Source organism: Silene latifolia, chromosome 9, assembly GCF_048544455.1.
Source record: "Silene latifolia isolate original U9 population chromosome 9, ASM4854445v1, whole genome shotgun sequence".
NCBI classification, from domain to species: Eukaryota; Viridiplantae; Streptophyta; class Magnoliopsida; order Caryophyllales; family Caryophyllaceae; genus Silene; species Silene latifolia.
This window is the reverse complement of record NC_133534.1, coordinates 38489475-38503177: the sequence shown is the minus strand read 5'-3', so window position 1 is coordinate 38503177 and position 13703 is coordinate 38489475. Positions and strand designations below refer to the sequence as shown.

At 34.0% G+C, this 13703-nt stretch overlaps 1 protein-coding gene across 1 annotated transcript; it reads right to left on the bottom strand.

The window, feature by feature from the left end:
- Window positions 1-2529: 2529 nt before the first annotated feature.
- On the bottom strand, window positions 2530-4286 carry LOC141602615 (uncharacterized). Its single transcript, XM_074422802.1, has 2 exons — window positions 3985-4286; window positions 2530-2962 (listed from the first exon to the last, which is right to left on the bottom strand). Exons 1-2 carry the CDS (start codon window positions 4202-4204, stop codon window positions 2727-2729), a joined length of 456 nt encoding a protein of 151 aa, XP_074278903.1. The 5' UTR covers window positions 4205-4286; the 3' UTR covers window positions 2530-2726.
- Between the last annotated feature and the right edge of the window lie 9417 nt (window positions 4287-13703).

Here is a 13703-nt window from a genome sequence, read left to right as displayed (position 1 = left end):
ATAAAGTTTTAACATTAAGCTCTAAAAAATTACTATGAAACTCAAAAACATTACATATAAGTTTAGTTAAATTTAATTTTTGACGGAAAAAAAAATTAAAATCTATTTATAAACTTTAATATGCTCAAAAAAATACACATATGCTAAAAAACAAATAAAGTTTGAGGTAATAAACTCATAAAAATACCACAAATAAGATCGTACATCCTGTTGTACAGGAAGTATGGTACATCAGGCCCATATAATATACAATTAACTACCTATAGCCCAATAGAAATAAAAATAAAAATAAAAATAAAAATTTACTTATCATCAACATCTTTAAACCTTTATGTAATTCTCTCTTTAACGACGCTCACAACAAACCCTTCTTTCTTTAATTCTCTCTTGAACGACACTCACAACAAACCTCCCTTTCCCCTAATTTTAATTCTAAAATGGTTGAAGGGAAGCAATTGGCAACCTCATCGAGGAGAAAAAATGCATCGAACAATGTTTCGGTGACTGAGAAGCAATTTACATCGGTATCAAGAAGAAAAAATGCATCGAACAATACTACTTTGAGGTAAACTTCTACACCAATCATAACCCTAATTTTGTGATTTATGTCTATTATCGAAATTCAGTATACAATTGTCGACAAGAAAGACGTTTCCGAGCATTTATTTCCTTTTTAATTCCAATATTTTGCGTTTTTACGATTTGATTTTGTTCGAAACCTAATTTTGTTATTTCAGTTCCCAGACTATTTGATCATTTGCCCGTTATTTTTTTTATTAGATTATAAATCATAATAACACCCATCATACTTAATTCATCACACGATAAACAATCCCTCAAGTCGAAACAGAAACATTCTCATAAAACACCCCATGTTTTGTGAAAACAAAGTATTACGAGCAGCACCTGTTCTTGACCATTTTCGTACCACCTCCGACCACCCTTGACCACCTCTCTAACTATATTCACAAAATTGGTAGTCCGACGATTCCAAAACACTAAGGGTCCGTTTGGATACTATTTTAAGAGGGAAAGGGAGGGGAGGGGTAGTGAGGGGAGGTGAAGGGAGGGGAGAGAAGGGGAGGGCAAATGGGATTTGGGTGTTTGGATAACAAAAATTATGAAGGGAAATGGAAGGGGAGGAAGGAGGGAGATGAAGAATGGATGGAGGATTGAAGGATGTTGGTGGCATAATTAGAGTCCAAATAATGTTTTCTTTCCAAATCTTGTCACTCTTGGAAAGATTATAGTTTGTTCTATAGGAGGGAAAATAAGTCCTCTCATTTCTCTCCCCTTCCATTTCCTTTCTCCCATATTTTTTATCCAAACAAAGGAAATTAAATCCCTCCCTTTCCCTTCCCTCCCCTTCTCTCCAATTCCTTCAATCCAAACGGACCCTAAAGAACACAAAAATCCGTCATCATTTGATCCTTCAATTGTCTCAGCAAAGACCGTCGCACATAAACATCCCAATTTCGAAAGTATCAATAGAATTATTAAGGAAACTAGGGCAGTACGTAACCATCAGAATTCATGCCCGTCATCATTAATATTTGTTTTATTTTTGAAGAATTTCAATTTTTTTGTAATTTAGCTCATTTTCTTTGGTTTATTAGCTCATTTTCTTTTGTTATTAGCTCATTTTTCTCTGTTTACTTTTTTTTTTGTAAATTAGCTCATCATCTTTGTGTATTAGCTCATTTTCTTTGGTTACTAGCTCATTTTTTCTCTGTTTAACTTTTTTGTGTATAATAGCTCACTTTCTTTGTGTATTAGCTCATTTTCTTTGATTATTAGCTCATTTTATGTACATAGTAACTCATATATGTAATTGTGTACAAACCCCATCTATAGTAAAAGTTTAAGCTTTTAAACTTCATTTATATGTGCAGCTACACTTTGTGGACACCGTCGTCGATTCGAGAAGGGATGTGGACAGAACTAGCCCTATACTTATTGGTTGGACTACCGAAGATCTGAGCTTTCTTGTAAATTTTTGAGTTAGAGTTACTTTCTTGTAAATTTTTGAGTTACTTTCTTGTTAATTTTTGAGCTTTTTATAATAACATTAGCTTATAAGTAGATTTATAGAGCTTTTTACGATAAATCCTGAGTACACGATCAGTTTGCCGAGTTCTGTATGAAATATTTTATGCATACAAGTGAAATGTTTCGACATTCTTTTGTATCAAATCCTGAGTACGTAATATTCCGAGCTAACAATTAAATTTGAGTTTTCAAGCTTAGTAAGAAATATTCCGAGCTAACAATTAAAGCTTTCGAGCATCTCATTGTATTTTTCGAGCTAACAATTAAAGTTCTCGAGCTTAGTACGAAATAATCCGCGCTAAAAATTTAATTTGAGTTTTCGAGCATATTAATAAATATTCCGAGCTAACAATTAAAGTTTTCGAGCATCGCATAGAATATGCTGATATTGCAAATAAACCATCGAAAATTTTAGCTTACCTTAATACGTACGAGTTACAAAAGACATGATTTTTTGAGCATTGTACGGAATATTTCGAGCTAACAATTAAAGTTTCCGACCATTGCAAAGAATATATTCAGATTACAAATAAAAGACCACAATTGCTCTCAATAATTATTAAGTGTTAATCAAAATACTTTAATACCACATAAATGAGCAGCACTACTACAAAACCAGTTTAAAATGCAACTAATCAACAGTTAAAACATTTATCAGTGATAATCTTCCGGCGTCATCAGAATTTCGCGAAACCCACATGGCTAGTAGGAGTCACAACTCCAACTCTATCTCCCACTTTCTCTGCAATATTTTCTGCGCGTTTACGTGCACGAGTCCTAGCGGCCTTGAGTTTCCCACGAGCTCGACTAGTTTGAATATAGATCAAACCCCTCTTCCTAGTAAATCTTTCCCCCTTCTTTGTCTTCCCCTTTGGACAATGCATCTTTGCTTCAACCCATGCATCTTTGGTACCTATAAGCATATCAAATACACATTCAACCCATGCTACAAATATTAAACCAGATTTGTAAGAGTTCATGTAAAAATAATACGAGAATACAATTTAAGCGCTTAAAAATACAAGCTATTACTAAAAGAACAAAAGCTTTAAAATACCAACACTTAAGAATACGAGCTATTGTAACAAGAATACGAGCTAATGTTAAAATAATACGAGAACACGAGCTAATTGAAACACTTCTCGAGCTTAAAATATTGAACCAGATTTGTAAAACCCTAAAATTTGGTGATATATTAAGCGCTTAAAAATACTAGCTTTTATAAATAGTACACGAGCTTAAAATACAAGCACATAAGAATACTAGCTATTGGAATAAGAATACGAGCTAATGTTAAAATAATACGAGAACACAAATTAAGCGCTTAAAAATACGAGCTTTTATAAATAGAACACAAGCTTAAAATACAAGCACATAAGAATACGAGCTATTGTAATACGAATACGAGCTAATGTTAAAATAATACGAGAACACAAATTAAACGCTTAAAAATACGAGCTTTTATAAATAGAACACGAGCTTAAAATACAAGCACGAGCTATTGTAATAAGAATACGAGCTATTGTAATAAGAATACGAGCTAAGGTTAAAATAATACGAGAACACAAATTAAGCGCTTAAAAATATGAGCTTTATAAATAGAACACGAGCTTAAAATACAAGCACATAAGAATACGAGCTATCGTAATAAGAATACGAGCTAATGTTAAAATAATACGAGAACACGAGCTAATTGAGACACTTATCGAGCTTAAAGTATTAAACCAGACTTGTAAGACGCTAAAGTTTGATAACATATTAATCGCTTAAAAATACGAGCTATTACTAAAAGAACACGAGCTTAAAAAAACAAGCACATAAGAATACGACTTAATAAGATAAGAATATGAGCTATTGTTAAAACAATACAAAAACACAAATTAATCGCTTAAAAATACGAGCTTTTATAAAAAGAATACGAACTTAAAAATTTACCTTGACAGGGAGACGTAATATCTATTTGTCTTTCCAACACCATTGAATCAGATGTAAATGTTTCAGTTTCCATTAAAGTTTCATGTTCCTTCGAAGTTTCATGTTCCATTGATGACGATACAATTGAAGTTTCATCCGCCATCGAAGCTTCATCCGCCATTGATTGAAGAAAGAGAGATATAATGGTTGATATAACAATTTTAGGGAGAAGATGATTCATTTAATGGAGATGGAGGAAAGATGGGAAGGAGTTAGAAAAATGTGGAAGCAGTTAGAGAGAGAAGGGGAATTGGGATAACGTTACTCTTGTTTGTCTTTTTTTTTTTTTTTGTCAAAAGTAATTGAAAAAGACTAAATTACCCCTGGATGTACAATAGCATTGTACATCCAGTTGTATAGTCTTGGAACTGTAAAAATACATATATGCTCAAATACAAAAAAGTTGGAGGTAGTACATCCTATGTTCTTTTTTCTCTACAAAAACATTGAGAATAAAAATGACATACAAATAAATTCATTTATATCTTGTGTAAATATAAAAATCAATACAACTTGTCAGTTTATTTAGATGATATGCCAAGAAATTAAGGCTAGAAATTTGGGAGGGAAAAAATTCAAGTTTGAGAGGAGAAAAACTCGAAGCACGACAAAATAATAAATTAGTTTGAAAAAAATCAATACAACTTATCAATTTATTTACACTCCGCCTCTTTTAATTTCTTAACACAACAACTCACATTTGCCAAATCATAGTCATTTACAAGCGGTCTGGATTCTCTCCATTAACTAAAAAGAAATGGACCTCCATTACTTTTAAACGGTCCGGATTAAATCTTGGAACGATCTAATGGATCCCTTTACGCATCATTCCCTATCACACAATCTCATAGACTGATTAATAATAAGATTTACCGAATAATTAACTCTGACAAAAGTTCCAAACACATAACTCAAATAGTGAAATGCGACCCCTCAAGGCGTTAAGAATCTAGGATTTAACTTAGGAAGACGAAAAAATTACACACAATATTAAGTAGTAAAAAAATTTAAAAATCGAAAATTTTAACCAACGTTTTCTTTGTTTTTATCGTTTAGGTGCGACAATCCCTAGTATGGCTCTCGTTTCGCCATTTTGATCAAAGACACGTAAATGTTATTATCGAAATTTGCCAAATTAAATACTGACACATACACATGTTAAGACTTAAGAGTCTTAGAACTATACAAAATGAAGAAACAAAAGATAAAATTTATAACATTAATTGTCGACGTGCCGGAGTGGTTATCAGGCATTACTAGAAATCATGTGGGCTTTGCCCGCGCAGGTTCGAAACCTGCCGTCCACGAATTCATCATTTCTTAAATTTTAATTTTTCCTTTGAATAGGTTCTAAGCCTCTCTATAATTTCCAATGTGGGATATATTCATGCTTTTTACAATTACCTTTTTTTTTTTTTTTTTTTTTTTTGAAAACAACAAATAGCATAGCTTACAAAAGAGCTTCTTGAGTAAGGTTATGAGCTATCCTATTCACCCTCCTAAGACAGTAACTAAGAGAGCAACAATGAAAATGAGACGCAATAGACTTTAAATCATGGATAATGCACTTAACAGATGCATTCGCCTTCTCCGCTCCAGCAACCTGCATAACCAAGATAAGACAATCTGTAACTAGTCTAACGTGAAGGTACCCTTCGTCCAAGGCCCAGTTGAGAGCCATGATAGCTGCATTTCCTTCGGCATGCAGGGCAGACGAGGCAAATGAGCGAGCGTGAGCAGTATTCCTTAAGGTCCCATTACCATCAAACAAGCACCACTCCATGCCAGAACTTCTATCAGCCCTCCAGGCAGCATCACACTTGATAGTGCAAACATTTTCGCACCCAAGACCACCAACAATCCAATAGGGGAAGGAGTTTTTAATTCTCTTAGCTAAACCAAAAGCAGGAGAACAATCCAACAAAGGTGCTCTAAGGAGGCTAACATCCTTACTGCTCACTGCCTCTTTCATACACTGAATGTCACCAAGAATAGAATTGAGAGCACTCAATGGCCAAGGGCGACGGTTTTTGAAGACCATCTCATTCCTACAACACCAAATTCTCCAAAAGGTAGCAATAAGGGGAAAGAGGAGAGAGTTGGGATCTGGGCCAATTAAGAAATACGGTGGTGGTCTTTACCCAAAGATAGATACGGAGACAAAAGTTACCATATTTGTATTATTATCCCTACAACGCTTCTGCATATACGGAGTACTTGATTTAATCACTTTCGACATCGATTACCGATAATATTCCGTATTTTTTTTTATCATAAAATTAAAGGAGAAAAGTTCATTGTTAATGCAATGTTATATGCCTAGTGAGTTGCACATTTACTTGTTGGATCGTTCAGTGAGTTTCACATTTGCTTGTAGGACAAATAGTTTACATTTAATCATTCATACACTTTCACAAAGTTGACCTTTTTAGTGTAATATGCAACTTTCTACAATAGATGCATAGCTAGAATGTTTACAACTCTAACTAGAATGTTTACAAACCAAGTTTCCTTAGACTGATTCTTATAAAGAATTGAGAAGGACAACTTATTAGTACAAACGATTCTAGATGAGAGAGTATAATACTATGAAGTAACAGTGGTAATGACTGAGACACTTGAAGACTTAGAAGATTTTTTGCAAAGAAAAATTTTGAGTTCTTAAAAACTGATTTTGGAAAAACACTTTGATTTCTCAGGAAAAGTCTTACTTTCAAAGTGAAGGGAAGTGTTCCTTTTATAGAGGAAACACACAAGAGGAAGCAAGTTAAGGTTTGTGAGTCAAAGCATTTGAAAAGAAACAAAAACTTTAATTACTTTCCCATTTTTGGGATTAGATTTGATTATTACACTCTCTTGATTATTTACTAAAATTCATGATATATACACTTGCGGAGTTTAATGACTACAGTTATAAATTACATGCAACGTGCGCGTACATGACGTATCACGCCATATATCACATGAAAGAGCTGAAGTTAGGGGGGAGTGGAAGAGGGTTGTGAAAAACTCGTTATATGTACAGATTTTTGATGTAGCTAGTTAACAATATATATAGTGAATTGTGGTTTGCAAATCAATACTACTATGTAGTATGCCGCGTTTCGCGCGGTTTGTTTTAAAATTTTATTATTATAATTGAAAAAAATAATATAATTTATATATGACCTTTAATATTTTTACTTATAAATAAATTAATTTTTCTCGAATTTAATTTTTTTAGGTTTAACTTCAAAGTTTTAAAATAAAATACATACAATTTTAATTAAAACTAATAAATGATAATTAATTATGCATGATCGACGTTTTATAAATAAATTTGTGACGGATTAAATATCATATTAATTAAAATAAATTTTTTTCGAATAATGCAACAATCAACATTAAGTTCTCAAATTATATCATTTGATGATAAGTTATGTTCCAAATCAATATATGCCAAATCATAGTCATTTGCAAGAAGCCCATTACATTCCCTATCACGCAATCGCATATACCGATTAATAATAGGGTTTACCAAACAATCAACCCTGACGAAAGTTCCATTCATATCACTAAAATGCGACCCCTCAAGGCGTCAAGAAGCTAAGATTTAAGTTAGGGTGACGGAAAATTTCACACTAGACTAGGTAGTATTAAAATTTTAAAAAATCGAAAAGTTTAACGAAGATTTTCATTGTTTTTATCGTTTAGGTGCGACAATCCCTGAAAAGGCCCTCGTTTCACTATTTTGATCAACGACACGTAAATGTCATTATTACCAAAATTACAACAATTTAATTTGGAAAGGAAATATTCTCTTTATCATTTTGTCTCAGTCATTTGGTTACTTTTTTTTTTATTATTATTTGTAAGAGATATTTTAATCAAAGACAAACAAATATTGTACCGCTGTATTTTTGAAATTGTATGGTGTACCCTCAAGTTCTATACATTAGTCTATACCATGACCTTAGTTATTGTCTTTGTTAACTTAGTTTCATAATTGATCTATTAAATCATTTTTTTGTCATTCCAATTACTCGATAACCTACTCATTTACTTTTTACTACGCCAATTACCCATTAATCCACCAAATAGTATACGAATCTAACTAAAAATTCATGCAATATCCATTATCATTTCATGCTTCATATGGTTTCAATAGTAGTTTATACTTATTAAAAGTGATTTGTGATCCTTCGACATTAATGAGTGAGAATAAAGGTTGAAGTACGACAGTTTAAAAGGTTGAAGGAGGTCATGAAAGGAAAATAAATAAGAAATTTAGGGGGTAAAATGTTGAATATAAAAAAAAGGATGGGTATAACATAAAAACTCGAAAACACTCAAGGGGACAACGTAGAATTTCCAAAGTATATTTTAATGTATAAAACACAATCCTAGGTTTTTGTCAAAAAAAAACACGACCTTCTCAACTTAAATAAATATTAATATTATACTCCTTCCTTGTCCATAATTGATCTAATTTTGATTAAAATACCTATCACGAATAATGGAATGATTACACAAATGATTGTTACAAAGTGCATTTTGTACTCATTATACTTCTTTCATGTGAATAGTTGATCTAATTTTGATTAAAATACCTATCACGAATAATATAATGACTGCACAAATGATTGAGAAAGAAGAACTTGAATGAAAAGAGAAAGGAAAGGTGTGAACTTTAATGTCTCTAATAAAGAAGCCAAGAAAGTATGTAATAATGTCTTTGGACACCAAACTCCCGTATCGAATAATTATAAACTATTAAACAATTTTTTAACAAAGAAAATAATACCCGTAGAATTGATCAACTACTACAATTGGTTAGCCATATAAACTTATTTGTTAATATCCGAAGATACGGGAGTAGGGGTGCTAACGAGCCGAGCCGAGCCCGAGCTTGGCCTTGCTCGGCTTGTGCTCAAGAACTAAAACTCGATCTCGAGCCGATCTCGAGCTTACCCGAGCTTGTAAAAAATGTGCTCGATATCAAGCTTGCGAGCTTTAGCGCGAGCTCGAGCCAAACTCGAGCTCAAATCGAGCTTATATATAATGGTTAATTTTTTGATTTTTTTTCTTCCGATATTTTCAATAACAAGGCTCGAAGGTTAAATGTAAAATATTTGACAAATCAGTGAGACATTTGATATACGTGATACAAAAATATAATCATGATAAAATATTTTTATAAAATATGAGCAATATCTTATATAATCACACAAGTTCGAGCCGCTCACGAGCTTTTCGAGCCGAAATGAAACAATTTGCTCGGCTTGACTCGTTAAACTCTCGAGCCGAGTCCGAGCTCGAGCCGATCTCGCACGAGCCGAGCTTTGACCGAGCTTTTGCTTGAAGTCTCGATCTCGAAATCTTTCCTGGTATTGCCTCTGCCTCATTAACACCCCTATACGGGACAGTCGATTCGAGGAGCAGCCCGTTCAACAGACGCAGCAATCTCCTTAGCCATGTTTCAAAGATGGACTAATTTTTTTGGGTCCGCATGATATATTTTTTTTTTTTTTTTTTTTTTTTTTGGGTACATGGGTCCGCATGATATATTGATGTGTGTATATACATACAAAACATAGAGAACGAAAATGACATTCAAATAAATTCATGTAAAACAGTTGGAAAAAAAATATATGAAAAAAACGAAAAGTTAAGCTAAAAAGCAAAGTGTTTTCGTTGTATTTAGCTTGAAAAATCATGTTAACATCCTCGTGCTGCGTTGTGAATTATGATCAACAACGTAAATACGGAGTATCTTAATCTATTGCTTCGTAAAAATCATAGTCATACCCCGGTTGTTGTTTAAACCACCTTTCTCAAACAAAAGCATAAATGTCAGTTCGAAACTCCCCAACATTTTTTTGTATTCAAACATTGTAATTCTCGTAAAGACAATCGATTTAGAAAAGAAGAATCGTCATTTTCTGAACACGAGTTATTATGGTAATTCAATGTTTTTGTTTTTGGAAAAGAAGGTATTACGTGCAAAGTGCGTGACAAATTTAAGGGATACTAACTGAATATTCGGAACATTTAATAGTTGTTTTTACAACATATTAAACATCTCAAGAACGAGTGTTTAGTCTGTAATATTATGAATAACTCTAATTATACAGTAATCCCACACATTATGTTCACTGACAACTCAAGCATTACGGAAACAATATCTAAATCTTTTGACACTATACTCCCACATCGGATAATTATAAAATATTAAACATGTTTTTAATAAGGAATCCTACACTTTCCATTGACCAACTACTATAGTTGGTTAGCCTTATAAATTAATTTGTAAATGAGTATTTACGGAGTTGAAGATTCAAGACGGCTGATTCAACGAGGAGCACCTATCATTCTTCCGAAGAAGCAGGACATTAGCCATCTTTCATATATGGACTATTTTTTTCACACTTAAGAATGAATACATGCAACGCAAATTCTTATTTGCGACGGGTAAAGTGGTCATATTTGACCGTCTCTTATTTGTGACCGTCACAAGGGAGACTTATTGTACATGCAAAAACCATTTTTTACGTGCTAAAGAATGAATACATACAAAAACCAGTAAATGAATATACATTTGATGTATTATCACCAGTTCTATAGTTTATGAGTATTATAATAAAATTTTGATGTTTTATTTTAAAAATTATGAGTTACTATAAAGTTTTTGAGTTATTCACTTAAACATTAAGCTCTAAAAAATTACTATGAAACTCAAAAACATTACATATAAGTTTAGTTAAATTTAATTTTTGACGGAAAAAAAAATTAAAATCTATTTATAAACTTTAATATGCTCAAAAAAATACACATATGCTAAAAAACAAATAAAGTTTGAGGTAATAAACTCATAAAAATACATATACGCTCAAATACAAAAAAGTTGGAGGTAGTACATCCTATGTTCTTTTTTCTCTACAAAAACATTGAGAATAAAAATGACATACAAATAAATTCATTTATATCTTGTGTAAATATAAAAATCAATACAACTTGTCAGTTTATTTAGATGATATGCCAAGAAATTAAGGGTGTGTTTGGATTGAGAGATTTGGAGGGAAAGTGAGAGGAGGGAATTGGAAGGATGTGAAATTCATTGTTTGGTTAGCAAAATAAAGGTAGGGGGATTTGGAGGGGAGGGAAAATGGATCCCTCGTTTTCCCTCCTATAAGGCAAATTATTTCCCCACCAACATAGGCAAGATTTGGAGGGAAAATCATCTCCTCCATTCTCCCTCTCCTCCCCTTCCCTTCCTTTCTCTTCCCTCCTCCTCCCTCCCCTTCTTTTCCCTCCTTTTTTTCTATCCAAACAAGGCCTAAGGCTAGAAGTTTGGGAGGGGAAAAATTCAAGTTTGAGAGGAGAAAAACTCGAAGCACGACAAAATAATAAATTAGTTTGAAAAAAATCAATACAACTTATCAATTTATTTACACTCCGCCTCTTTTAATTTCTTAACACAACAGCTCACATTTGCCAAATCATAGTCATTTGCAAGCGTCCGGATTCTCTCCATTAACTAAAAAAAAATGGACCTCCATTACTTTTAAACGGTCCGGATTAAATCTTGGAATGATCTAATGGATCCCTTTACGCTTCATTCCCTATCACACAATCTCATAGACTGATTAATAATAAGATTTACCGAATAATTAACTCTGGTTGGTGTGGTGGGACAAATTACCCCACAATGCCACCCTTCATACTCGATCCATCATTCCCCCCCGCTGCAACCTTTGTGATAACCCCTTCATCCCCGAATCCTCCCTTCATATTCTCCGTGACTGTAGTAGAGCGAGCACGGTCTGGTCTTACTTCAATGTAAAAAAATTCCTTCTTCTCTCTTGACCTCCAACCGTGGCTGCACTCTAATTGCACCTCGCCTGACTCTTCTTGGATCACCCTTTTCTCCTTTATTACTTGGCGACTTTGGACAGACCGTTGCACCTCTGTTTTCTAGCCTAATTCTAATCCCCCGTGCTCTCGCCTTGGTGAGAACATTTCCTCCCAAGCCTCTTCCTGGGCTGCTGCCAACAACCACACCCACCCTTCCCCCTCTTTAGTTTGTCCTCCTTCCGCCTTTTGCTTGCGTAGCTGGGCCCCTCCTTCGTGCGATTGGTTTAAAATCAATGTTGATGCGGCTTTCTCTCCTTCTTCCTCCGTCACTAGTATCGGGTGTGTCACTAGGAATAGTATTGGGTCTTGGGTTAGAGGTTGGACCATTAGACTGGCTGCCCCTTCTCCCTTTATTTGTGAGGTGCTTGCGATTAGAGAAGGGTTGCGTTTTGCGTCTCAGTCAACAAGTAAATTTGTGATTGCCTCGGATTGTCTTAATGCGGTCAATGCCATTACGAGTCTCCATTCGCCTTGTGGTCCCTTTGCTAACATTTTGATTGAGTGTAGGGAACAATTAAAAGACTCATCCCATTTGAAGCTTCTATTTGAGAAAAGAAGCGCCAACAAAGTAGCGGATGCTATAGCTAAGTTTGCTCTTAAAGACACTAGCTCTCGCAATGGAGCCTATGTTTGGGCTCATGCCCCTTTTTTTGTAATTGATTATTGTAATTCGGATTTTATTTCGGCTTGTACGACACTAAGCCCCGACCCTCCCCCGTGATGTACTTGAACTCCCTTTGTCTTTAATTTAATATGTTCATTCCGTCCAAAAAAAAAAAAATAGTGAAATGCGACCCCTCAAGGCGTTAAGAATCTAGGATTTAACTTAGGAAGACGAAAAAATTACACACAATATTAAGTAGTAATAAAATTTAAAAATCGAAAATTTTAACCAACGTTTTCTTTGTTTTTATCGTTTAGGTGCGAAAATCCCTAGTATGGCTCTCGTTTCGCCATTTTGATCAAAGACACGTAAATGTTATTATCGAAATTCGCCAAATTAAATACTGACACATACACACGTTAAGACTTAAGAGTCTTAGAACTATACAAAATGAAGAAACAAAAGATAAAATTTATAACATTAATTGTCGACGTGCCGGAGTGGTTATCAGGCATTACTAGAAATCATGTGGGCTTTGCCCGCGCAGGTTCGAAACCTGCCGTCCACGAATTCATCATTTCTTAAATTTTAATTTTTCCTTTGAATAGGTTCTAAGCCTCTCTATAATTTCCAATGTGGGATATATTCATGCTTTTTACAATTACCTTTTTTTTTTTTTTTTTAACAACAAATAGCATAGCTTACAAAAGAGCTTCTTGAGCAAGGTTATGAGCTATCCTATTCACCCCCCTAGGACAGTAACTAAGAGAGCAACAATGAAAATGAGACGCAATAGACTTTAAATCATGGATAATGCACTTAACAGATGCATTCGCCTTCTCCGCTCCAGCAACCTGCATAACCATGATAAGACAATCTGTAACTAGTCTAACGTGAAGGTACCCTTCGTCCAAGGCCCAGTTGAGAGCCATGATAGCTGCATTTCCTTCGGCATGCAGGGCAGACGAGGCAAATGAGCGAGCGTGAGCAGTATTCCTTAAGGTCTGAAGAGTTAAGAACGATTAACACCTAAGAGGGGGAGGGGGTGAATTAGGTGTACCTTTTTAAAAATTTTACTCTCAACTTAGTTAATTAATCACTTTAAGCTAAGAATAAAGAAGTACAAAACTTGAGAGACTTAATTGAATGTAAGTTCACAAGAAGGTACAGCAGTTCTATGTCA

Excerpts from the sequence above, each read along its gene's own strand:
- LOC141602615 (XM_074422802.1), bottom strand. The coding sequence starts at position 4,204 with ATGAATCATCTTCTCCCTAAAATTGTTATATCAACCATTATATCTCTC. Across the intron at positions 2,963-3,984 it reads TATTACGTCTCCCTGTCAAG|GTACCAAAGATGCATGGGTT; the intron begins GTAAATTTTTAA and ends ATATGCTTATAG.